This window comes from Cavia porcellus, unplaced genomic scaffold (genome assembly GCF_034190915.1).
Source record: "Cavia porcellus strain 051 isolate PalLab524CR breed Dunkin Hartley unplaced genomic scaffold, mCavPor4.1 scaffold_13, whole genome shotgun sequence".
NCBI lineage: Eukaryota > Metazoa > Chordata > Mammalia > Rodentia > Caviidae > Cavia > Cavia porcellus.
The window spans coordinates 28,640,001-28,666,915 of NW_026947496.1; the positions used below are offsets into that span (position 1 = coordinate 28,640,001).

General features: G+C 41.6%; 1 protein-coding gene across 8 annotated transcripts in view; it reads left to right on the forward strand.

Moving 5' to 3' along the window:
• Carmil1 (capping protein regulator and myosin 1 linker 1) overlaps positions 1 to 26,330 on the forward strand; it is a 300,958-nt gene extending 274,628 nt beyond the window's left edge. For 3 of the 8 annotated variants that reach the window (XM_063259964.1, XM_013151413.2, XM_063259969.1), the window contains 7 exons: positions 1,478 to 1,590; positions 8,338 to 8,767; positions 12,434 to 12,515; positions 13,494 to 13,706; positions 16,246 to 16,386; positions 18,768 to 18,914; positions 25,261 to 26,330. In XM_063259964.1, the coding sequence (XP_063116034.1) occupies positions 1,478 to 1,590; positions 8,338 to 8,767; positions 12,434 to 12,515; positions 13,494 to 13,706; positions 16,246 to 16,386; positions 18,768 to 18,914; positions 25,261 to 25,397 (1,263 nt within the window). In that variant the 3' untranslated portion in view covers positions 25,398 to 26,330. Of the gene's footprint in view, positions 1 to 1,477; positions 1,591 to 8,337; positions 8,768 to 12,433; positions 12,516 to 13,493; positions 13,707 to 16,245; positions 16,387 to 18,409; positions 18,435 to 18,767; positions 18,915 to 25,260 lie in introns of those variants that run through there. The other 5 variants (XM_063259966.1, XM_063259968.1, XM_063259965.1 and 2 more) reach the window with 3 other exon arrangements.
• Positions 26,331 to 26,915: the final 585 nt, after the last annotated feature.

The following is a 26,915-nucleotide window of genomic DNA, read 5'->3' on the forward strand; positions in this document are numbered from 1 at the left end:
ACTAACTGATCTTCTAAGCAGTCTCAGATTGTCCTTTTAGCATTTACTTGTGCACCCGAGGTGTAAAGTCTGCCTTCTTTATTTCTCAAATAGCAGCAGCGGCAGTTCCAATTTTATTTGCAGGAGCCGTTCTGGGACCTCGAAAGCAGCCAGACTGATCAGGACGGGGCTGAGGTTTCTGTCTTCCTCTCCACAGCTGTATGACTCTTTCCACTCTGACGTTTATCTTCCTTGACAGAGAAGATGAGAATCCAATCTTTTCCTGTGCTAGAAAATGGCTAAAGCAGCTTGTGTGTTTGGCCTTGAACTCCTTCATGGACTTCATTCACTCTGTGCTTCGGCTTCTCTGCTGCCTTTCCCGCAGCCCCTCCTGCTGCCTTCCAATTAGCAGCTGCATTTTAAAGCGTGCCTCCCTGGCGGTCTCCTGGTGTTTCTGGATGCCTCAGAACCCATCTATGCTGGTGTCTTTATCTCCAAAATGACAGGGTTGGGCTGGGAATCCAAAGGCCTGGCCTGGCCTGCAGGGAGCAGATGGCTTTGTTCAGCCCTGTGCCTCCATCTCTGAGACCCTGACCTTCTCCACATCCCCAGAGAACCTTGGCACCAGCTGTGAATTCTCTTTCAAAGCAAGAGAAAAGACGGGCTGAGGGGGACAATTATACAAGTAAAATGTAATGTTTTTCTCTTAAAACAGAAAAGAGAGTCATTTGAGGAAAACCCTATGTTTAGACCATGTGTCGTGAGTCACATGCTTCTTAATCCGTCCCTTGGGAGACCTGTATCGGTGCCCCTCACCCTCTGAGCTGCTGTTAGATCTGTGACTAACAGATAACTAAAATGAAACTCTTTTGAGCTCAAAGAAGAGATGGGGAAGTGAAGTCATCATGCACAAAACACATGTAAACTACCAAGATCTTTCTCAACAAAAAAGACTGCTAGTCTCCATTCTTTTTCCAAAAGGAAAATGAGACAAGTTCTGTACTGCTTTGTCATTTGGAGTCAATACAAATGTTGAGAGTGAGCTGCTTTCTCTGTATTGCTGAATGAAGAACTTTGCTGGTCCTCTCTTTACCGTAAGATGTAGGAAAACCTTGTTCGGATCAGTGTGAGGTATCATGCAGATGGACGGTGTAATTGTTTCTGTTATTCACATTATTCTCTTATTCACAGTCACATTGCCCTGTTATGTTATCACCTCACTTTCAGCTTTTCTCAAATGTGGATTCTTCATAGCCCGTTAGGTCCAAGCTTCTGATACATCAGCATGAGTCTCCACCAGGCGGGTGTTTACATTCCATTCTGTTCTTCCAGTCAAGGTTACGGCTGCACACCTGGCTTACATTCCAGTAGATTATGTAGAGCGCATTTTAGTGAGCCCTGTTCCTCTCGTGTCTCACATATACTACCTTCAGTCTAGCAGTCAGTGTTAACTGAGCTAAGCTGGATGTGATTAATGTTGCTTTTGTTTGCCTTGCAGGTTTGTGCTGCTGCCATAGTCTCCCAAGATGGGGAGCAGAATGGTCTTATGGGGAGAGTGGATGAAGGTGTGGATGAATTTTTTACTAAGAAAGTCACCAAAATGGATTCCAAGTGAGTTCATTTGATTCTCATACTATGATACTATTTTTTTCACATGTAGATTACTATCAATTAAAACTAAACTTAGTGTATTAAGGCTAGCTTTGTAAGAGATACTGTTCTGTTAGTTTACAAAATATGATTTCCAAGCCAGCCATATCAGTGCTACTGGGGAGCTTGCTAGAAATGCAGATTCTCAGCCTGTCTCCTAGACCTACTATGTCAAAAACTCTGGAGGGTGGGGCCTGGCAGTTTATGTCCAGAAGCCTTACAGATTATTCTAAAGCATGCACAAATGTGAGAACTATTATGATATTCTAAACTCAAACTAAGAGCAGTACCACCAAGGTATTTCTTTAGTGATATGGTAGTGAACCTTTTAGTTTCTTATGGCACATGTGTTTTGTCACTGCTACATAAGGACTTTACCACATTTATCCAAATGCACCATTACAGGGCTGTGAGCATCAGCAGGCTGGCATTGCTTTCTACAGAAATCCTTCTTACACATAATTGGATGCATTTGCTATTGGGGGTGCAGCCAAGTCATCATTAAATGGCATGCTCTAACGGTGTCATAATGACAGCAGCATTAGTGGAGAGGCTTCAGGGTTAGCCTTTGAAGAGTTTTCTTGTTAATAAGATGGAGTTTCCTTGGAAGACAGTTCAGTGTTACTTCTGCGAATAGTTGTTTAGCTTAAGACACTTCAGTTTTGAAGCATAATTTGTACCAAGTTATTTAATCCCCAAGTAAGTGCAGATCCATCCTATAAAACACTCCTAACTGGATCTGTGTATGTGAAGTGTCCTCCTTGAAATATTAAATTCAGGGATGGACTTAACCCATGCTGATAAGCAGAGCACAGGTGAGGGAGAACCAGGCATTCCTTCCATGGCTGTGCCTTATCTCACCTCAGCAGGATGGTGAGGTAGAAATAAGTTCAATTTTTATATCCATCACAGTATAACTTAATCGTGTAAGCTTTAGGATCCAGGTATTTGTTGTCTTTGACATTGGCCTTGAAACTGAGTGTCCCATACTTGGCAAAATCCTACTCTGTCTTTCAGGATTCCCATGACTGTGCTGTTCCCTGCCAAAAAATTAGCTGCTCTTGCCCTGCCACTGACTTACTGTCCTTTGTTCAGCCTCTGCACACGTCTGTCAGAGTGCAAACAATCCTGTGAGAGTTCGTTTAGCTTTTAATTCTTTTATAGAAGGAAAAGGTAGATGTATTTTCTGTGTTAAGAATTCATAAAATGCTGCCATAAACAAGAAAATAGGAAATATCTCTCAATGAATTGCTTCCAAGTCTATTTTTGCAAGCAGAATGCTGTTTTCAGAATGTCTTGTTATATCAGTGGCTTACTACCGACCAGGCTAAAAGTCTGACACTACTAGTCATTGTATTGATGGTCCCTGATTTTCATAAACTTTAAAGATTTGTATTTAGTTAGCTTGGAGATTCATGGGCATTTGATGTGAACTGTGTGCATGGTTAAGCCTGCTCCAGTGTGATTTCCTCTTCCATTAATACTGCTTTTGTCTTTAATTGGTTTTGAATGAATTTGGTCCTGAATGAAAATTAGACATACTTTCTAAACTTTTAAAGCTTTTGATCAGTAAATTATGTTTCCATTCTTTGTGCAGAGTTGGTGCATGTACTTAGCATGTCTTTATTCCTTTTTTTCATCCTCTTTCATCACCTCCCCACCTTCCAACCCTTCCTTCCATCTCTTGATCCACTTCCATCTGAAGAAGATCTTTCTACTTCCTAGTATCTTTTATTTTGCTCTTTATTTATAAGCTGGATGTCTCATATAAGAAAAACCATGCAAGATTTAAGCTTGTGTGTATGATTTATTTCTCTTAACTTTTTGGTCTTATGGTCTACCCATTTTCCGGCAGATGACTGAAATTTATTGTAATTATGGCAAAGTAGTAGTCCACTGTGTGTAAATACATTTTCTTTATCCATTTATCTGTTGATGGAAATATAGGTCGCTTCCAGGATTAGCCTTTATGAGTTGTGTTGCTATAAATAAATCTGGGTATGCATAGATCACTATAATACAATGTGTTTTAGTCTTTTGGGGGAGATATCTACAAGAAGAATAGCTGGATCAAATAAAATCTCTAGTTTTAGATTGTTTAGAAATTTGCACACTGGTTTCCATAGTGGTTTTACTAGTTTAATTCTCACCATAGTGTACAAGGGTTCCTTTTTCTCTGCAGCCTCAGCTGCATTTGTTATTATTTGATTTCTGGATTGTGGCTGTTCTCTCCAGGGTATGAAGGAATCTCAGTGTTACAATTTACATTTCTCTCATGGCCAGCAATGTTGAACATTGTTTTCATTATATTTGCTGGCAGTTTGTACTCCTGTCTGTTCATTTCATTAGCCTGTTTTTTATTATGTTTTCTTTTTTTAGGGGAGTCTATAATTTTTTTTGAGATGATATATTAGTCCTCTGTTTCAGGAATAACTGGCAAAAATTTATTCCCACTTTTCTTCACACTCTGTTGGTTTTCTTTATACTCTTGTGAATTTTCACTAACTCCAATGAATGTTAAGTTATTATTTCATTCTCTGGGAGCTTTCAGATCCATTTCTCATGTCCTCTTGTTGTTTTTAAGGTTTTTGTAATTAATCAATCACCAGTACTACCCCTGTCTTCTGCTAGTTCTGGGCCTCTGTACTCACATTAGTCATTGATGGTTTCTATGCTTTTTTAATTTTAAAATGCAAAACAAAAAAGGATAGAAATGATACAGATTTTTTTTTAAAAAAGGTAGGAAATCAACACTAGTTAATATATTGTATATTGTTATCTGAGAAGTAGTTGTTCAGGTTACAAGATCTAGGCATAAAAATGATAAACAATGACAGCACAAACTTCTTTTTGATAAATAGCAATTATTAATATGGTTATCTATCTCAAATACATATATATACATACATTTATATATGTCTAGCTACATACATATAACCTTTTCCTTTCTGGTTTCTATACTTTTAATAGAATTTTTAATATTCTGAATTTCTATTTGGAGTCTTTTATAGATTCTGATTTATACTTGTCATTCCTGTTTTGCATCTTTTTTTTTTTTTTTTTTTTTAGCTCTGCTAGCTTTTTGTTAGTGTCTTCTGTAGATTCATTGATCATTTGGTATATGTTAAGTAATATCTTACCGCTAATATCTTCTGTGCGCTCATTAAATGCCTAACGATCTGCCTCATTATCTCCCTTGGTATCATTCAAATAATTCAGGTGTGTAGCTTTTGGTTTGCACCCCTCCACCACCTGATGTATCAGCTTTTGGAGATTGGAGTTTGTGGGGTCATTTTTCTAGCTTTTCTTCTCATGTTTCTAATTTTTGTTTTTGTGCTAGGGCTTGTAGGTTGATTGTAAAGGAAAGATTTGTTTTAGAATGGAGACTTCATTAGTTACTGTGTACTTCTCAGTGTTGTCCTCTGAGTGTGACTAACTGCTGGCTTTTACTTCTGTCTCGGGATCCAACCACTTTCCTTCACTTGGGATGGAAGTTTCATTGTATTTGGCCCTGTACCCAGTTCTCTCAGTTCTACTGGAGAGTGGGCCACTGTATTAATAACCCCAAGACAATTCAGACATTGGCATTCTAAGAAAGCCAACTAATAGCAAAATCTACATCACCTTGGCTATATCGATAAAATTGGCATCATTTATAGTGTCAAATATGAACCAAATTGACACACCTTAAGGACCAATAATATACTATCCTTAATCATAAAAAAGAGTTTTAATTACAGTAGGAACACTAAGAGAAACCAAATACTGACATACTATTTATCTATAGTAAATCAGAATGGAGCAACTTCTGCTAACAATGAAACTGTATTCAACAGTAGTATAAAGTTGACTAGCTACCTAGAGATTCATAAAGGTTAACAATCATCCTAGTGGATCAGAGGGAATGAACAACCTAGAGGATGAATGCAAAGTCTGATAAAGTAATTAATGGGATATAATAAGGTATAAGTCAGAAGAGAGAAACACGAGGTAGGGGTTCTTACTGAAGAGTAAAAAGAAATTAACAGTGTTAGAGAACAGGCACAGGAAGGACTGAACCAGAAAAAGAAGTAAAAAGATGAACAGAGAAAACACAGGAAATAAACATAAGAAGTAAGGACAGGAGAAAAATGGAAAAAGGAAAAGAAAAACAGAAAAGGAACTAAAAGAGGAAGAAAAGGGGAGGAAAAATCCCCAAACTCAAAAAAAATGATGAAGGAAAGAAAAAATAATAATTTTTAAAAGGCTGCGTGTGGTGGTGCACACCTGTAATCTCAGCACTCCGGAGACTAAGACAGGAAGATCTCCATGAGTTCAAGGCCAGCCTGCAGCACACAGTGAGTTTAAGGCCAGCCTGAACTACATAGCTAGACCCTGTCTCAAAATAGGTAGGTAGAGAGGTAGATGGATAGATTGATTGGTGGATTAAAAAAAAATAAATAAAACCTGAGTTAAAGAAAAATTCTTGGGATTTTCAATGAATACTTTCTTTCCAATGTCTGCAGTCTTGGGATCTGGCCAGTCACAACTTCAGGACCTATGGATTTTTGAAGCGCCCTCCCTGCATCAGAGGCTCCTCTGTACATTCTCCCCAGAGTATGGTTACCCTCCAAGCCAAGGCGTTTTGTTGTTCCCCTTGGTAAAAGGGAACTACAGTCAACCCTCTGGTCTATGATGGATGTAGGCTGTGGGACAGGGGTTCGAGCAGACTGTTGAACTTAATGAATATTGTCAATGATCATAGGGTCTGGTTCCTCACTTCTCTTCCTGGCTGTTGTCCTTGTCTCAGATCAGATTGGTTAATTAACCCTTGCTTCTACTGACCTGGGCCAACAGAAGTGAAATGTAGAGCTACCTTGGAGTTGGATGGTCTTGTCCTTTATTCTTCTTGGATATATCCTTACCTGTATCACTTCTGGGCCTGTTCCACTGCTCGCTTCTTCTGCTATCTTTTTATAATTTGGCATAAATTCCCTTCACCTCGTCCTATGCCTTTCCTATTTCTGTTAGTGCACCCCTTTATTTTGATAAAACACTTGCTGCAGCTGCTTTCCAAGAAAAGGCGCACTGGAAATGAATTTATGTAACTCAGATGTCTTTCCTCTTGATTAACAAGATGTCATTAGGTATACAGTTAGTTGTAGATTTGGATTGTTTTAGTTTATAATTTGGAAAACTGCTCCAGTGTCTTTTATCTTTAACTGTTCCAATATAATCTTTGTGTCTTGTTTTTGTCATTCTGTGGGATCACTTGTGGTCACCTCTATTCTGAGTGTGTTGAAGTTTTAAGATAATATGCTGTAGAATAAGTTGTTTAATTTACTGGGCACTTGGACATGGAAATTCATATCCATTGGTACTGGAACTTTGCTTGAATTAGTTCCTCCACCATTTCTAGCTTTCCTTTTTCTCTGTACTCTTTCTTTTAAACTTCCATTATTCAACTGTATGTTTCATCTACTAGCCAATTAATTTTTACCTTTTGCTTCTAATTTCTCAGTCTTTGTGTGACCCTCCGCTGATCCTGGGAGATTTCTGGGCGTTATATCAGACAGCCATAGATTTCTGCTTCTCTTATCACATTTTACTGTTAGTCTTGAGTGCATATTTAGTTTTTTAATGTTTCATCTTGAAATGGAGTGGGACAGAAATAAGTTTCTTGAAAGATTCTGTCTGAGGCTTGCTGATCAGTGGCTTCCATGCAGGGTGGTCCTTTTGGGGTCTCCCTGACTGTCAGACTCTTCCAGACTTCCTTGTGGGCTTTGTACAGTTGCCACCTGTTTTGAGGTCTGGCGTAGAGAAGGGCTGAGGGGCATCACCCTGGTCTACTCTGGTATTGTCAGCTCTGCTGTATCCAGAGTTTCTCTGGTTTACTGTGCAAAAAGTAACCCGGTAAATGGCTTTCACCAGCTGTCCTCTCTCAAGCTCCCTTCAGTGTCACCTTCCATGGTGTTCTTGCTCTCCCTTTTGGAGCGACACAAACTCACTTGTTTCTGGGCCTTCAGTTCAGGCTCCAGCCATGTCAGATCTGTGAAGTTGTGCATAATTATTTGGGCTTCCAATTCTGTTGGTTTTGCCTTTTCTCCCCTGTGCGGCTCATGACTTTTTTTCCGTCCCTTGCTGTAACGGTAGTGGAGATTCTGAGGTGCTGAATGAGTGCTCAGTCCCTCGGTCTTAACTGGAAGACTATGTCTGTGATGCTCCCCACACAGCTCCCATCACTTACTCTTTCTCCCCTTCCATTTCCCAAGTTGTAGGATGTCCCATTTCTAGAACCTCAGCTAAGGCTCACTCTGTCTTTGCACATTGTCACGCCCTTTAGTGCTTGTTATATTTAAGTGGACCCAAGAACCCGAGGCTTTCAGCACTAGGAGTGGGTTTCATGTGGTAATCATGGAGGGTTCAGTAGGGCCCTTCCCTCTCCACTACCTCCCTGAACATTAAAACACACCGCATCTCTGTCCTCGCGCTGACACCGGCATCTTCTCAGTCATTACTTGTATGTGTCTCTATTTCCTCCTGGGTGCATGTGAAGATAATATTCCATGTTCCTCTCTCCTCAATTCAATGACTTCACTTTTTAAACTGTCTCAGAATGGCAGCTGTGTGTGCTGCCACTTCCATGTTTATGTCTTGGCTGAGTGCTGCTGGGACCTGTGTGTATAGGCAGACCCACAGGATTGATCCATGCCTTGCTTGGGAATGCAGGAGGACGTCCGCAAGAGGCTCCGAGTCCCACGAGCTTAGTGAAGGAGGAGATGAAAAGAAGAAGCGAGATTCTCGGAAAAGTGGCTTTCTCAATTTAATCAAATCCCGGTCCAAGTGTGAGCGACCCCCGACGGTCCTGATGACCGAAGAGCCCTCCTCCCCAAAAGGAGCTGTCAGAGGTTCAGCTGTGGACACCCCCAGGAAGGAGCCAAAGGCCACGGAGCACAATGGGAATTCAGACCGCGCAGAGGAGATAAAGACACCTGACTCCATTGATGAGAGCCTGGGTGAGGAAGCCGGGCACACGGAGCGCGGGGACAGCAGGAGCAGCCCGCAGGCGGGACGCAGGTACGGCGTCCAGGTGATGGGTAGCAGCCTGCTGGCCGAGATGAAAGCCAAGCAGGAGCAGAGAGCTGCCTGTGCTCAGAAGGTAAGAGCCGTTTCTTCCTCTTGTATGCATGTTGGTTGCCACTTGCTTTTCACGGAATTCAGAAATACAGAAAAATAGCCTGTTGGTGAAATAAAAATCTAAGAACAAAGGACTCGTCCCAAAAGAACCCAAGGCCAGAACATGAAGGCAGGCATGGCCCATTTCCACTTCAGTCCTGGCTTCATTCCTGGGGGTGGAGAGCGCAGGCTGCAGGGGCGGGAGCTTGCTGCCTTGAACTCCTGGCCTTTCCCAGGGGCCCAGGGCCTTCCTGTGCATGTCGTGACATCTGAAATGTGTCAGTCATTCCAGGGGCGCTCAGTCTTGGGGACGCTGAGCCTACTTGTCCAGATGGAACCCTGAGGGCTCTTGGAGATCAGAGAACTGACAGGGAAATAAAAATAGTGGAACCAGTCTACAATTATGTAAAAGTGGAATCTGGTCTTTAGTAATTCCATAAATTATTCCTTTTCCAAACCTCAACGCTCTTTACCCTATCCCAGATTTAAATGATCCAAGAAAAAATCAAGTATCCTATCAGAATTAATTGAATATTTACTTGACTATTGATCTATCTATCTATCTATATATTCCTATAAAGAAAAAGCTACAAAATTTTCCTCCCAGATGTGACTTTACAGCATTATTTATTTATTGTTTGAGCCTCTTTATTTTTTTCTCAGATAAGGTCTTTCTGTGTAATTCAGATTGGCCTCACTGTGTAACCCAGGCTGACCTCGAATTTATAGCAATCCCCCTTCCTCAGCCTTGCAAGTGCTGGGATTACAGGTGTGCACCCCTACGCCCAGCTGAGCCTCTTTTCTCAAAGGGTTCTTAGATTCTTTTTTCTTTCCTTTCACCCATTTTATACAATAAGAACTTAAAGGAATGTGTCTTTGTTAAAACCATTAAGACTGGGCAAGTTCAGTGCCATTGTCTAGGGAAGTAACCAAAGCTGACAAGGCAGAAATCAGCCCTTCCCCATAAGTCTGCATTAGAGCAGGGCAAAAAAGGGCATGAAATATAAAGCCCAGAATTTGGTTAAAAATATCCACAAATTTTCTTGCCCATGTTTCACTCTTGTTTTAGTTTCTCTGCATTATCTTGAGTGATTTTTACTTTTACAAAATTGGTTTCCCATCAAAAGGAAAACAAAACGTTGGTTTTTTTTAATTTGATGTATCAGTAGGGAATTCACTCCAGTGAACCCTTGATTTTCAGAGTAATGGTAAAGAACACACCAGAGGTGTGTTTAGCTCAGTGGTGTGGGTGCCTGCCTGGCAAGCACGAGGTCGTGAGTTTGATCCCTGGCTCAAAAGAAAAAAAAAAAAAAAAAAAAAAAGAACACACCAGATATAGAGGAGGGTTCTTTTATGTTTCTTCTAAACAACTCTTGTTCATTAAATCCTGCATCCCACAGGAGTTCCCAGCTGTTCACAGTGGTTTCCCACCAACACCACCATTGTTTAGCAATTGCCTAATTGCTGATCCTTCCTAGTTCACTCCTGAACCCTTCGGAGGGGTGGGGAGGGAAACCATGTAACTCTATCCTGCATAACATGACCTTCACTGGGCGGGCAGAAAAATGGAACCGTGCTACAGCTGCATTTTTAGTGAGTCTGATGCCCAAATGTTTACATTGTATTCCATTTTATACTTTTCTTTTTAACAGTGAATGCACTGTTTTCACTAATGAGCTGTTTATTTTGTCACTGTTTCCAGTGATGAACAGCTGCTTTTTGGTGGAAAAATGAGAAATTTTGAAGTTTTTTCCGTGTGTCTTGGATTGATATATTAATTAACTCAAAGTGACAAAATCCTTATGGTTTATGTATTTATATTTGTTAGTGGCATATACTGATATTCCCATAGCGCCATCTAGTGTCAAATTAGACAACCACCATCTTTGAAATTTTTTATCTGAAATTCCGACTAGTCATGGGTATTCTATCAGAATTTTTTTTTTTTAAACAAGGCTTTCCAAAAATTAGCTTTACCCCTAAAATGCCATGGCTGTCTTTACAAAGACAAAAATGTATGGTCCATCCCTTGTGGGGAAAATAAATAGTGTCTTCACCCTCCCTGCAGAAGAATTCTCTTTATATGAATGCCATTTAATACATGCATTTCAGGGAAAAGAATGGTAAATGTGAATAGATCATTTATCACTTATAAGCAGAGGAGCATAGCAAGTTATGAAAGCTAGGTGTTGTGTCTTTTCTCCTGAGAGCCACCAAGGCGGCTGCCTGCTTGCAAAAACGATTGGCACTGCCTTGTTTTATCCTGGTTTTACATAGTTTGGGAATTTATACATAGTTCAGAAAGCCTAGGAGAAAAGAAAAGAGAGAGAAAACAACCTAAGTTGCAGGCAAGTGAAGTTCTGAGTATGAAGCATAATGTGGTCCTCACCTGGAAGTGCTGGGAGCGCCCTTAAACGATCCTGGAAGGGAAAGCCCCCAGTGGGACTCGGTGTCTGGCAGACACTTGTTCTGGGCACAGCACACTGACGTTGGGGCTTCTTTCCTAGGGTCACCTGGTGATGCCACCTTGTGTGCACCTTATAGCTGTGGGGCTTGGTGCATTCATGTCCCAGACACACTCACCCACTCTAGGGAGAGGGGAGCTTTTATGTGTCCTGATGAAATCCCTCAGCATCTCTATATCCCTCAGTTCTCTGACGGATAGAGTTGGCACTTCCAGGCTAGTGAATGCAGTGAATAAGTGAGCTTTCAGCCGCATTCATCAGTCCCTCCTGACTGATTCAGACTAGTTTCAAGCTGGAATCAGGAGCAGTTTTTTGCTTTTTGAGTTTAATAGAGGAAGGAACAGGCTACCTCAGGAATCATCCTGCCTCCTGCTCCACCTGCCTGCCCCATTTGCGTTTCGTTCATGAGAGGTAGGTGTAGACTGTTTTGGTTAATAGAATTTGTGGACTTCGTAATCAAATTCTGGGCTTTATATTTCATGCCCTTTTTTGCCCTGCCCTAAAGCATACTCATGGGGAAGGGCCAGTTTCTGCCTTGTAGGCTTTGGTTACTTCCTCAGACAGTGGCACTTAACTTGCCCTGTGTTTGTCACCAACACCTCCCCTTTTTTAAAGATTAACTGAGGCCCAAAGTCGGCTCAGTGGCAGAGTGCCCACCTAGCTTGTGCACAGCCGTGCGTTCCTCCTCAGCTAAAACAAATTGCAGTTCATCCATCTGTACCTTCCTCTGATGACACATCTGCGTCCTGTGGCTCGGCCCCCAGAGCAGCAAAGACTCTGCCCACTTGAGGCTCCCTTTCTCCTATGAAGTATGCTGAGTTTGAAAAGGGTTGCCGTGCTTTTAAAAGTTGTAAAGCAGACATGGATAGGGTGCTGTAAATTTGAGGAGTGTGAGTTTCCCTTCATATCGAGCATCAGGGCTGCCAACCTCATAGGTGTTGGACAAGAAAGGCAAGAAGTGTCACCAAGCTACCAGCTTCCCATGGCCCAATGATCTCTCCAGGGACTGTGAGAGTAACTTTAGAGCCAAATGTTTCATATGGCTGTGTTCGGGTAGTAAAGGCCCAGGGACATGAAAAAGCCAGACAAGCTATTCTTTGTTGTCTCTTATTGTACCTACTCCCTCCCCCAATATTACCTGCTATTAACTTACACTTTGGGTGGGGGGTGCTTGAATTTTTTAGAAGCTTGGGAATGATGCCATGTCCCAGGATTATCCAAGCCCAACTCTGAGCAGTGTGGAGCGGTTGGATGGAGGTGGAGCAGGTAAGCCAGGCCATACTGCTATTGTCCCTGAGAAGGATTGCTTCTGGCTTTGCAGTCACCTGTGATTGACAAAAAAGAAATAAAAACAGGCAGCTGAGGGAAGGCCTCTGTTCTGTGCATTCTCAGTTGTCACCCGGGAGAGCCAAATCCTCTTCAGTTGCTCTCCCCATGGGAAGGTTTTCCGTGGTTGAAGTCGTGTGCAGAGAGCTCCCAAACTGGGCATGTGGTGGGGGGCACTGGAACATGATTGATGGCATGTGAAAGGTGATGGTTATTTTATTTGATATGAGGGACTAGTCTTCCTCATAACTTGATTATGCACGAAATCCTCTGACCGCTTGGGTGGAATAAGGGTAAGATGTCATAGATGGAAAAACTTGTAAGTTGTATGTTAGGGTCCTGGTTTTGAAGTTGGGTGCCCTTCTGACTTTCTGTAGTACCTTTATGTAGTAAGAGTTGAACTATACATTATACTTATCAACTTATTTTTGCTAGTTGCCTGCTTAAGTAGGCATGTGGATGGAGATGCAGAATAGGAGGACATTTCTGGAGAGCACTTCCCACACCAGCCCTGAGCTGTGGCCATCAGGGTAGCCCTGCTCAGTCAGAACCTGTAGCCAAGAGCTGTGCCTGTTGGTGTCTAGAACTGAGGACCTTCCAGTTGACTAGACCTCAGGAAGAGCTTCGTCCAATGCATTAAGACCTGCTCATCACTTTGTGCAGGATTATGGAGCTGTCCACTATGAAATGTAGAACTTGCCATTTCTGGAATAGTCAGGGATGATCAGAAAAGCTGTCAAGCTCATCATTCTTCTGCAGAGAATTTTAGTATTTGACAGCATGCTTTGGATGCAAAATATCTACCATGAGAAATGATAGTAATGTTTATAGCAGTTTGTACCAGACTTCCATCATCAAATTATTGCATTTTTGAGTTTTGATTTTCAAGTTTGCTTTCTCTGCCACTTTTTGTTTCAGTGCCTAAACTACACCCAGGCCTTCCAGAGAACCGCTTTGGTTTGGGAACTCCAGAAAAGAATGCTAAAGCAGAGTCCAAAGTGGAAGCAAGCTCGAGGTCTCGCAGCTCCTCCTGTACCCCAACCAGCCCGAAGCCCCTCCTCCAGTCCCCCAAGCCCACCCTGGCAGCCCGGCCCACCATCCCGCAGAAACCAAGAACTGCCTCCCAGCCTGGTAAGGATTTGCCTGGCCTGGGAACCCCACCGGGGCCAGGCAGCTTTACAGGGCTGGTGGACCCCTGGGCAATCTCCAGGGCTACTGGTAGATGGGGTGCAGGAGCTTCTGTGTGGATCCCAAGAAACCAACCCACAGGAAGTTGCAAAGGCAAAGGCAAAGGCTGGGTGATTTGTATCTTTTGTTCAACACCACAGCTCACATGTACGGTGTTGGGGACCCTGAGATTGTCCTTCTTTTCAGGGCTTGGTTAGTTGGCAGGTGAGACAGAAAGCACAGGCCTATATGGCATCTCCATGCATGACTGAGTGTTCTGAAATCTTTGTCCTGGGTTTAGATTCTTATAAAGGCTGAGATGTAAAAATAAAGGCTACCAGAGGGAAAAGTGCAAGCTCTTATTCTCACACCTTATTCTGTGACATCTTAAGGATTTAGGACAGGATTTGGCAGACTGTGGGCCGTTTTTTTAAGAATAATGTTTTACTGGACAGAGCCACACCATCTGTTTTGGTTTGTGTCTGTGGCCATCTATGTAGTGACTGGGCATAGTTGCAACAGGGCCATGTCATCTGCAAAACCTAAGATGTTCATTTTCTGGCCATTTACCAAGAAATCTTCTGATTATTAACATAGAAAATCTAATGATAGAAGAAGCTTTAAAATATTCTCTACCACAAAAAAGTCTGCCTCAAGTCTTTCTTAACAACTTTCAAATGTAAGGTTTTTCATATGTAAAGTAAGGTTGAATGGGTTTTATAATGAGTTACTCTTCCCTTTTCCCTACAAAAATGAGGCATGCAGGGATAGAGATAGTCAGATCCTCATTGTCATTGTCATGATCTTGTCATTGTCATGGCTCTTCTTAACTGAGGCCTTAACTCTGCCAGGCACGGTGCTGAGCACTGCACGTGGACAAACTCCCAGTGCTCATTGCTGCTGCATTTCACACGGAGGAGTGAGAGGCATCCTGGGCATACCTGGTGAAGAATAGCCCGGCACTGTGACGCCCCAACCTGCAGTGGGAGTCAGTCTCCTGCTGACCTCCCCCTGGGGCACACACACAGCCCACTATAAGTAACCAGCCAGATAGGCTGGGTAGAAAGAGGAAAAACACCGTAACCTGCATGTCCAAGCCAGTGGATTTTTCTCATTTAACCATATACATTCAGGTCACTCGCCTTGCAGCCAGCCTGCTCAGTGTTCATCTGTCTCTTGGGAAACCCAGTAAGAGAAGCCGCTAAGGAAGGAACCTTGAGAAACAGGCCATTAGGAACAGCCGGCTGCTGTAGATCACTTAGGGACTTCTGATTCTACCACAGCCTTCTCATAAGATGTGCTTTTATGAGATGGGAAACATGAGCCTTTTCTAGTACATACAAAATACCTTCATCATAGATTGAGTAGGGAGAACAGAGGCAAATAAACGTGGAAAGTCATTTTAAGTGAAAAGTAAAAACTCAGAAGGTGGCTTGGCCCTGAGATATTTTATCAGCCAGTTGTGCCTCTAATCTAAAGTAACAAAATAACTCATAAAATGAATCTAATCCAGTTTATAGAGTATTTTAGCTCCTCAGTTGTAAATGTTGAGTATGAAATCAGCTAAATCCAATATGCTATTGTAAGAACCTTTAATTTTCAGTTTACTTACCAAATATGCTCATTTACTTTACAGTACTTAGTATTTTGAGAGTTATATTAAGAAGCAATTACATTGCAGAGCTTGAGAATTGAGCAAGTATTTTCAAATACAGCTTGTTTCTTCACCAGAGTTGAGAGAGGTTGTCAGGGTCTTGTTGCATCTCTGCCTTTTTGTGTAGCAAGTAGGTGACTTGAATTGAAAATACAAGAATGAAGAGAATCAGCTATGGGTTATGTTCTACATACGCGTGTGCACACACCCACGCTGACTGGAGGCTTTCTGCACTGACAGTGGAACAGAGAAAGAAGCACCGCTCAGTAAACCTTGGCAACCAGAGTGAAGCCACGCAGGCTGTGGGACTAAGAAGCTAGAATTCTAGTCCTAGCTATCTTGCCATCTTTTCAGCTCAAAAGATCAGTTTATCGTTTCATTTATCCAGGGACCAAAGTCCTTTGCAATTCTAAAAATCCATGTTTCTGAATTATCCTAGGGACCTTAAGTATGTGTATGTAGGTACATGAGCACATGTATGTTTGCACATATGTTGTGATACTGCATGGATTTGGCAAGGTAAAGGCAATTTGTCATGCATTTGTTTTGGGGGCAAAAGGAACATGTGGTTCACCTATAGCCTGCTTTCCACATATCAGCCCACTGAAGTGCTGTGTCTCTGCAGTAGAGATGCACTTCTGTGCCAGTTTTAACCTTTTATTTTAACATTCATCATTCTTTGTCTTTCTTGTTACAGATTCTTGACAAACCAGGAACGTAATAGTTCTTATTGGCCAGAAAATTTTGTTTTTGTTTTCTTTCTGAGTCATCTATATGTAAGATTTACCTGACTTACGCACTTCGAATCCAGTTTGTAGAAGAGTTTGATTCCTGTGTTTCTCTTTGTAGAGGATGTCCCAGACTCTCCATCTGGCCCTAGCTCCCCTAAAGTTGCTCTTCTTCCTCCTGTCCTGAAAAAAGTTCCCTCAGACAAGGAGAGAGACGGGCAGAATAGCCCCCAGCCCAGCCCCAGGACATATTCCCAGGAAGGTAAGCATCATTTTCCTGTGGGACTACTCTCCCCAAAGCGACTCATTTCAAAAGAAAAAACTTAATCCTGAATTTAACCCCTATGCTAGAGTTCAAGACAGCGTCCCTTAGATGAAATGTTTGGAACCAGAGGGATATGTTAGTTTAGAAACCTGGTGCGACAGTAATGATGAAATTGGGCCTGAAAGAAGAATGTGACTCACAGCTAAAAGGCGTGAAGTTGCTGGGTGCTCCTGAGCCGGATCCCAGCCCATAAGGAGTTCCTTAAGCAGGATTCAAGGCCTGCTTGGTGCTGTCTGTAGATCTCTAGGTGCACGCTTTCCCTGGTTGGTTTCAGTACCCATTGCCAAGGTTCTGGAACAGCGAGCTTAGAGGGCTCCAGAGGCCTTGTAGCCCATGGTGCCCATTTGGCCATACATCACATTTGTCATCCTGGAAGTGTGACACCTGTGGGAACACTCCAAGGAGGCCCTGCACCATCGGTTTGTGTGCTGTGAGTGATGACTTCCACCCGTCAGATTAAGCAGCCAGCTGTTACTAGAGGTGAAGCCACAGTGTCTATCATTCACCTTGCCCATTCAGCTGCCTTTGCTTTCTGTCCGACATAAAGTGTGGTATAAATGCTGTCTCTAAGCCCTTAACTATACCTGTAAAGAAATTCTGGAGTCACGCAAGCCATCATTTATGTCCAGGTAGCTCTCATTGTGATTTGGAGTTACGGCATTTTATTTTAGATTGGTTTGCACTAGAATCCTTTAATCTATAGCTCTAACATTTCCTACTGTGGTCTGTTTTCTGTTTTCTTTTATTGGTAGTAGTCTTGGGTTGGTGTTAACAGAAGGTTTCACTGAATATTCTTTGTGGCTTGGGATTCTAGTCAAAAACAGCAACAGAAAAAACACTGTGTATTTTCTGCATTCTGAAGATTTATTTGGTGAGACAAAACCTCACTTACCTATTGGCTATAAATTTTAAAAAGGCAGGATTTTGACTGAAGCTGGAAGACTACTTTTGTCAAGTAGAGAAATTAAAGCCACAAAACGTGGTTTGTATTTATAGTCCTTTCACACAGCATAAATAAATAAGATTTCCTATTCAGCTACTGTTTTAGAACATTTGGTATAAAAGGAAGAGCCTTCAGTCGTGGTGGTTCAAAGTGACCTGAGCCACTAATCGTCCCTTGGCCACTGGGTTCTCACCACACATCCCCTCCCTCATTTCTGCCTCCCTCACCATCTCTTCTACACTTGCTGACCTTACATCCTTGCTTTTAAGGAAGCGTTGGCAATGCCTTTGGGGATTTTGTTGGGGAGAAGTGGGGGAAGGGGTCACAGTGGTAAGTAGAAATGTTCATCTTGTTAAAAGCAAGGGTATTAATGAAGGATTTTTTTTCAAGTCAAGAGATGCAGTGAAGAAATCATTGTCCTAATGTCTAAGGAAAGTGATATTTTCTGGATGGTAAAACAAGGCCCACAGCAGCCACCTGCATCCCAGCCTCATGGGTAATATTCTGTATGTCACAGAACCTTTCTAGTTAAGCAAGTGGATGTCAGCTAGATGCCTCTAGCAGACTTTCAACTGCTGTGACAGTTACATTTTTTTTTTCCTAAGAAAGTTAGATGTGGAGTTGTTCCTCAGACATTTCAAGAATTTCCTCATTTCCCCCAAGGGCAACCATTAGGCAGGTTCATGGTGTCCCCCCACCTCCCCCGCTTTCCAGTGGGCTGGCTGGGACTGCAAAGCTGTGAAGACCGAGCTGATTGCAAGATTTTATGCCATGTTGTGCTGAGTTGTTCCAGAAATACACATGCGGTCTGAGAAAAGCTTGGGAATGTCTGGGCAGTGAGATCTTTAACTTCAGCGCATTCCTTAGCTCCCCTACTAAGGTGGCCCAGGACTGGCAGCCACTCAGGAGTCCTGTCATTCTCTAAGAAACTGTTCCTGTTGCTCTCATTCATGTTTTCTTGTGTATTATTCATGCTGGTTACTTCGTTTCCTTGTTCTGTGCCTCCCTTTGGACTAGCGTGCCCAACTAATTTCTGAAACAGGTAAATTGCTGTGATTCATCTGGATCATTCCATAGTGAACGTGATTTTTGTTAATCCATCGTGGAATCAAAATGATAATACTGGGGCCTTTTCGTCAGTACCTTTTCGGGGCAGACTCAGAGCTCACCTCATTTTGCACGACATTTCCATAATGTTGGCTGTTGAATTCTGTAGAGAATGGTATATCTGCCCAGGACCAAACCTATAAGTTCCTGGAATCCTAAGTCGGGTGGGTGAGCTGATATTTAATTTTTAATATTAATATTTTAATATTGTGAACACCTTGATGTATTTGAACTATAAAGGGTAAAATGAATCCCTTTTCCTCGGTAGTGCAAAGAGGAGATTATTACAAAAGACATTCAGATCATGACAGTGGCAAGCCTTCCAGTAGAGGGAAAAGATCTTCAAAACTGTCCTCCACCATTGCAGAAGAGGAAGTGAATGCAATTGGGCACAGGAGGTCACAGCCAACAAATGGTTAGAGCCTTCGATTATCATCCCTCGCTGACCTGGAGCTTATGAACTGGCACTAACAAAAGCAAGCTTTCGTGGAGCAACTTGCATTGTGGGACGGGGCAAACAGTTTTTTAATTCATTCTAAATGGCAACAGGATGGTCCTAATGTTGGAGGCAAAATATATTGACTCAACCACCTAAAATTAGATATTCAGATGAGAAGGATCAAGTTACATTGGTGACTTGTCCATCAAATTTTTATGATCTGTAACGTTTATCTTTATATTTGAGGTCATTCCTCTTGTTTATTTCCTCTTATATCTTGTCTGTTACCTTTCAGCTGGGGTTGGGTCAGAAATTCTTAGAGTAATAGAGTTATTCCCTTAGAGAATACTGGCCTAATACCTTCCACTCTTTTAGGAAAAGATCGATAAAAAAAAAACAAAAAACAAAAAACCACAAACTGAATGCAGACCTACAATCAGACACCTGGACATTTTATGACCCTTCAGTAAGAAAGAAAAGATACCAATTAACTTTTTAACCTTGAGGAACAATTTTTTCTCCTCTCCAGCAATTTACTCTTAGGCCTGTCTGTCTTCTGTTCTACCTGCAATGGATTCTGTAATGTGAGAACAGTCACAGAAGACAAAAAGAACAGAGATTCCAACTCAGTTTGAACCTCCATTGGAGAATTTTAAATACGCTTTGCCAACTCAAAGAGGAAATACCTTTTCTGTGATTAAAATATTCCTTATCTCCCTGGGTAGTAGCTTTTCACAAAAATGACTTGAAGCTGGGCATAGTGATGCTTGCCTGTTATTCCAGGACTTTGCAAGGCTGAGGTAGGAGGATTGCATGCCTCCTGGCCAATTCAGCCAGACACTGCCTCAAAATAAAACAATAAAAAGGCCGAGGATTTAGCTCATTGCAGAAGCTCTGGGTTCAATTCCCAGTACCACACAGATACAGACGTATAACCTGCACACACACACAACTTAAAAAATTACTTAAACTTTTTGCATCAGAAAAGCAGAATATATAAAATATTCTGATTTGTTCTCCCCTTGAAATAAAGCTTTTGTCATCGTGTAAAACTTTATCTGGGGTTACCATGTAACTGTACTTGGGATCCCACAGGTCAAGCCCACAACCTAGTATTGTCGTATTACTCCGCCCTTTGCCACTCCCTCAGGAGCCATTTGTGGGCTAAGAGGATGACCTTATGACAGGAATACCTTACTTTTATTGCAGCAGAGTGAACTGTGTGCACATGCTCAAACATAAACACGGTATTGGGCATCATAAACTTCATGTGTCCACTCCAGCTTTAACTCTAGTGGGAAATTAAAGTTGTACAGCCTAGTAAGTTGGGACTGGGTCACCACAAATGAGACTGCTGTCTCTTTAAGAATGTACAGTCCTCAGTACAGACTTTAAAGCAAAACAGCATCTCCCAGCTCATCTCCGGAACTTCATTTATGACCAGGTTGCCTGATTGGGAGAGCCTAGAGCTCTGATGAAGACTAGTTAGAGGACGGAGTGGAGGTCAGGATGCTGCCCATAGCAGAAACCAAAGATGCTAAATCATCTAAGTAAGTATAGAACATTCCCATTTTGACCAGGTAGCACCTGCTGTAGACCAATTGAATTGGTCCTTTACTTTTTTCTTTTCCCTGCTTTTTGTGGTGCAGGAAGACAGAAGCCAGGACCTTGCAGAGCTAAACAGATGGACTACCATTGATCCACATGCCAATCCCATTCTTCACTTTTAAAGGGAAAGATTTCCTGTGTGGACTTATTTTTCTAAATAATACTAGAGTTATTTGGGGGGATACATTAAGTCAAAATCACTGTCCCTGTATTGCTCTGAGGTTATGTAGATATTTCTAAAACCTGAAAATTTACACTTATAGTATTACATTCCTTGACTCAAGTCATTTACTAACAAAGCACCCTTAATACAGTGATTTTCTAGAGCCTCTAAAAGCACTTTGTACAACAGAAAGAAATCACCTCCAGTATCACACGAGTCATCCCATGAGGCTTTGGGTTAGCGTGAAGAGGGTGAGTGCAGAGACAGCCAAATCATCCAAAGGCCTGGGGGAGGCATCCTGTGTCCCTCACACATTGTTCTGTGACCTCATCAGCTTAAAATTCTCCTTGTGCTAGATGACATCAAATTTGATGGAATTAAATAGGACCATCTTGTATTAGCTTTGCTTCTTTGATTTCCTGAAATACATACCCAAAAGTTAATTTTTATCAGCGCTTCAATTAAAGTAATTGTATAACTAATATCTTAATTTTGTTTTGTTAGTGCCGATTCCTAGCATTTAACTGTTTTCTCCTTTGAGAACTGCATAGCAGTCTGCTTGCTGAATGATTCCTGGCTAAAACAAGTAACATTCACTAGACCAGTGCATGGTGTGTGCTTTCCTTTAAATCTTAAGAGCAGCTTTGCTAATGCTAAAACAATTGAATTTCCTAAATCATGTATTTCTGAAACAAACAGAGGCTATTGTTCTCAAAGCATTCTGCATATTCTTTATCATGACTTTCTAAATTGTGTGGCTATTTTAATATTAATTTGACAGGTAAAATGTTTACTCTTCTGGAAATATTTGTAACTGCATCTTTTGAATTTCGTATCATTTCCTCCCTGCATTTAATTGTAAGCTGTGATATTTTCATACCTCATAGGCTTATATCCTATTTTCTTGAAGAAAATAGTTGTTTTTGCTTGGCTTTGCATGTGCTGTAATGGATCCTACTTGTACACCATATCTGATTCTGAGATTCCTTTTATATATATCTTGCTTCCTCGATATCCTAATGTGCAGCCAACAAATGTTTGGCTGTGGCTTGTATGGTGTAAGCTAGTGCTCTGTTCTGCATTTTCCCACCAAACCCAGGTTCTACTTTCCCTATATAAATCCTTAAGAAAAACTTAAAGTAAGTTGGCATTTGGTCTCTTCCTAGGTAAGAATAAAAAAATTGGAGCCAACTGCCAAATATTATTTTAAGGTCACCATTTTCCCTTCCTGAAAATACAGATGTCAGTAGAGCTTGCGGTGGGGAAAATCTCAAATTTTTATGTGACTCTCTGATCCTGGGTTTATAAGCATATTTCAGAAGGTTTTAAATTAGCAGATTTATTTGCATATATGCATATGCAGAATTAAATCATTTTCAAGAGCAACAGACTTCACGTTTAAGGCTCTCTACAACAGTTATTACCACTGTAGACAGGATGTGAATATGTACGCCAGGATTTGTACTGCGTAAATTAACCTCTCATTTACATGAGTGTCTTTTACCAATTATTAGTATACAAAAATGGGAATAAATACATGTAAGTACGCGTACAGAGATGCTTCAGCATTCTTAACTGTACAAATACATTGAAGAAGTCCAGTATATTTTTTACCCATTATAAAATCAAACATTAAATCAAGCTACTTAGGAGGAGGCCTTTCTAAATTGGTAAAAACCCTGAATTTTGCAAATGTGTTTCAAATGAATTCCAGAGATTTAGATTTCAAGCAGACAAATCCTACGTAGACCATCCTATAATGGAAGCCTGACCAGACCTACTTCAATATAAGTGTAATTAGCATCTTAATTATATGCAATCAAATAGATGCTCCCTAAGGGCTGGAAAACAAACTTGACAAAGAACATTCTTCCTACAAGGTTGCTTGTGCTAGGGATCTGGACTAATCTGGCTGAGGCTGGGAGACAGTGCTATGGTTTCCAAATTCACTGCATTAGTTGTATTGCTGGTTCCTCCATCCATGTGCCTCAGTGCCCCAGACTGAATACATGGTGTCTCTGCAGTACTAAGAATGCATCAGCCTGGTCCTAAGTTAGGTTACACATGCATGCACAATATGGAATTTAATCTATGAAGGTGAATTTGCGTAGCATAATCACCTGCACTTCATGCTGGGAATGGAAGCCAGAGGTTTGCACATACTAGGAAAGTGCTCTCAACTTAGTTACAACTACAGGACTACAATGAGTTTTTAGGTATTGTTACTATCTTAGGGAAATGCTTTGACAGTTCTCCTGAAATAGCTTGGGTCTTTTTCCTCTCAGTAACTAGGTTGCTGTCATTTTTGCTTGCATGACTAACAGTAACTCTGTGTCACCTGTCCCAAAGCCTGTGCATTAAACTAGTGATCTGTGCTCTTCCTTCTCCCCTCCTACCCTGCTGTTCTCTAGACACCCTGGAGGACTCAGAGGACTTAAAAGAATCAGTGCTGAGTGGAGACTGAAGGACAGTGTTCTTTGCTGAAGATTCCTATGTTGTATTTCTCTAAGTTTCAGTCATGCCTGCTGTAATGACCCTAGTTACCTGAATTTTTTTCTATGACATAAACATTTTGAGTTACATAAAATGTCTCCATTTTTAGAAAGTACCTTGATGTCAAGTTGCATAGCATAAGTTAGACCTGTGATTTCCAAGAAGCTAAAGTATTTGGCAGGGTGAAAAGCTTATTATTTTGACTTAGAGATTAAAACAAATCTATTTACTCTAAAGACAAATAAGCAATATAGCATTGTTATTTCTTCTTTTGTACTGGTAGTGTTGCAAACTTACTTTTGAGTCATTTGATATAGGGAAATACTTTGGTTTAAAATAGGATGAAAAACATTCATAGCAGATCTCACAAACAGTGCTCTATTTTCAGGCTGGATTTGTTGCAGAGCACTTCAAGACAAAGATATTAGGAAACTTTCCCACATCTCCTTTTTCTCAATTTACACAGAAGTTGAGAGCTTAAAAACTTATGACCCCAGTTGGTTTTATGATAAAATGCAAATTATTTATAGATATATATCTTCTTTCTCTAAATTTGCCTTATGAATAACTCTTAACCAATTGCACAGAATATTTAATTTTTTCTCCCAAAACAAGTTTAAAAAATTAAAAATCAGTTATAATATTTCTTCCTTGTTTTTCTACCCTGAAGAGATTTTTTTTTTTAAGGAAAAAAAAACTCTTCAAAACCTAGCCTTGGCAATTCAATGACTTAGTGAGATCCTATCTCAAAATAAAAAATAAAAAAGTCCTGGGGATGCAACTCAGTTCAGAGGCCCTGAATTCAATCTCTGGTATTTAAAAAAAAAGAAGTTAATTTTTTTGTGGTCTAGAGACCAGAATCTGGTCCTGACAGCTATATGGGCAAGAGAAGTTCTTTAATATGTTTACATTTAGCTTTACTGTTCTGTAGTGCTCTTTGCTGGATTAAACATTTAAACTGCCAGCTCTGGTGAGGTTGTAAATGTGAGCACAATGCAAAAGTCAGTGTGATAAAAAGCATCTGATGAATCTGGCAGTGTTTGCAGGACTAAAGTACTGCACTGCATTCCTGGTTGAATCATTTGAGCTTCTGAGAGATAAGGTTGCTGTGCTCTTCTTTCAAGCCACTTTACAGAGGGTCTGGCTTTTGTGTTTTAGTTCAAGCGAGTGGCATCAGCTTGCCCTCATAGCAGTGCAGCATCCGGACCTCTCCCAGCATACAGCGACAGTGAGGCTGTCATCTAGTTGGAAAGAATGCACGCTTTGAAGGATGAGTTGAGCTTACCTCCTGGTTCCAAGTTTTATAGAACCTTCCTTAAAGGGTAATGGTGAGGAATAGCCATAAGAAAACAGTGTCTAACATAAAACTTCCATCCATGATTCTCCCATCGTGGCTTAGAAAAGTCTTAGTGGATCCTTGACTGCAGTCAGAACAAGCAGCAATGTGGTGATTCCTTTACCTGGAGGGTTGAGGTATCGCATGCAGTACTGAATTCATTCTCATCACACTTAGGCATTTATTTCACAGAGAGTGAAGACTATTCCTTTCTTAAAGAGTGAAACTGACCTTTGCTGAGTCATGGGAAGCTCTCAGAGATTCCTAGACCTTTTCCTGATAGCCTGTCCCAGTGCAGAGAAACTGAGCTTGAATCCTGGCCAGAGGCATTGGTGCAGGATAGGGTGTCTGTCAGCCAGCAGCAGCTCAGGCCACCTCTGCCCTGTCCCGTTACTGTGGGCAGAGGAAGCCATGACTGCAGAGGTGGCCCGTGTGGCACAGCCTCCACGCTGTCCTCCCCCTCCCCCATCTACACCTTTCCTCACTTGGAGTCTCAGCCACATCTATGAGAGGTTCCCCCTGTCATAGACTGTGTTTGTGTGTGTTTGCTCGTTTTATTTGTCTCTGGTTGCGTTGGTTTGTTTTATATGAGCATAGTATCAAGTTTGTTTCTGAACCTCTCCCCTCCCCGCCTTTCCCAGCATCTCCCGCTCCGCTGACCAGGCCACTGTCCGCCCTTGTCCTGTGGGTTAACAGCACTGCTTTTTGCCTTGCCCTTTCAGTGTCAAGGAGGAGCTGGGGCCAGCAGGCCCAGGAGTATCAAGAGCAAAGGCAACAGTCCTCCAGTAAAGACGGCTTCCAAGGCAGCAAATCTAGTGACTCCGGAGAAGAAGCAGAAAAAGAATTTATTTTTGTGTAAAGGTTACCCATGCCAAAGTCTTCCTGCGCAGGGAGCATCAGCCATCAGAGAGGAACCACGGCCGACATCTTTTCTTCCTTTCTCTTAATGCTTTACCATCGTCTTTCTAGTCTTTTATTTCCTTCCTTCCTGCCCTCTTTTCCGTCCTCCACTCTTTCCTCCCAACTTCTTTTCCTTCCTTTTGTTTTCAAAGTATAGAAACAGATCCATTTTTTTGATTGTCCAAGCACAGTTTTGGTCTTCCCCTGATCCTTGGTGTTTGCTTTCTAAACATTGCTTCCTATGCCTTCAGTGAAAGCCAGCAATTCTTCCTTGGGCCCTACTTGAATTTCTCTGAGGCAGCTAGAGGTCGCCCTGCAAGCTGGGGTGAATGGAGTTCCTGGACGCACACTCACACGAGTGACTCCATCCGGAAGGCGGGCTGCTGCTGAAGGTGTTTGCGTCTAGTCTGCAAGTGGCTCGACGCGGCAATTTATTCTTGATGTATGCAATTGCACATTGTAATTATATTAACAGAGCACATTAATAAATAATTTGTATAAATTATATATATTAGATCTTGGGTATGGTTTTTACATTCTCCCATGGGGAACTAACTGCCTTCCTTGACGTGGAGTTGTACATTTTAAAGCTTGGCGAGTGGCCTTCGTGTACCGTGGACAAGCACAGCAGAGGACAGAGTCCATGTCCAGCTCAGTGTACATACTGGATTGGAATGAGGTTTTATGAATATTCATGTTTTTTGAAGGCCTTCAATTTCTGTCTGCATATTAGCTTTTAATGTGTGATTTTAAGAAAGAATACTTTGACACCTGTAAAAATCAAGATACTACCCTTTATATGACATTTCACAAATACTCACTTACATTACAGGCTTGAAGGTATTTTATTCATATGTATATTTATACCAATAAAATGATTTTACAAGTGGAATTTTGACCTTCTCTGGTCACTTTTCTCATTCAGATCGACTTGTGCTGCTGAAGTTATTTGTAAAATCTAGAATAATTGCAACTCTCAGATAACCAGTCTGGGAACTAGTGCCCTTAAAATGAGTGTGACTGGCTAATTCCACTGCCCGCTGTCACCACTGGGAAAAAAAAGGTGAAATGGATCAGAAGGGTATAGACTTATGTGAATGACCCAGATCCCATCACCATGAACAGAAGATCACTGGAGAATGCTGGAGTGAGTGGGTTTGAAGAGGGTAAGCAACGTTGTCATCTGTTGGAAAGAAGAGGCATAGAATTGGGGGGCCACAGTGATGTGATCATTTCCCTCCTGCCCTCTCCCTTCCACCGCCGGGTGCTGGCATTGGCCACTGCCCATCATTGCAGAGTGAACAGTTTATTACCTCTGCATGATTTCCTGGCTGCAGACAGGTACAAGATTGTTTCCTGCCACTGTAGCTCTGCTGTCATTAGTGCTTGATGGGACATACTGCTCATAAGTGCATGTTGTGACCCATGTTCTGGATCCCACAGAAAACAGCAGGGAGATAGAAAAGGGACTCAGTTA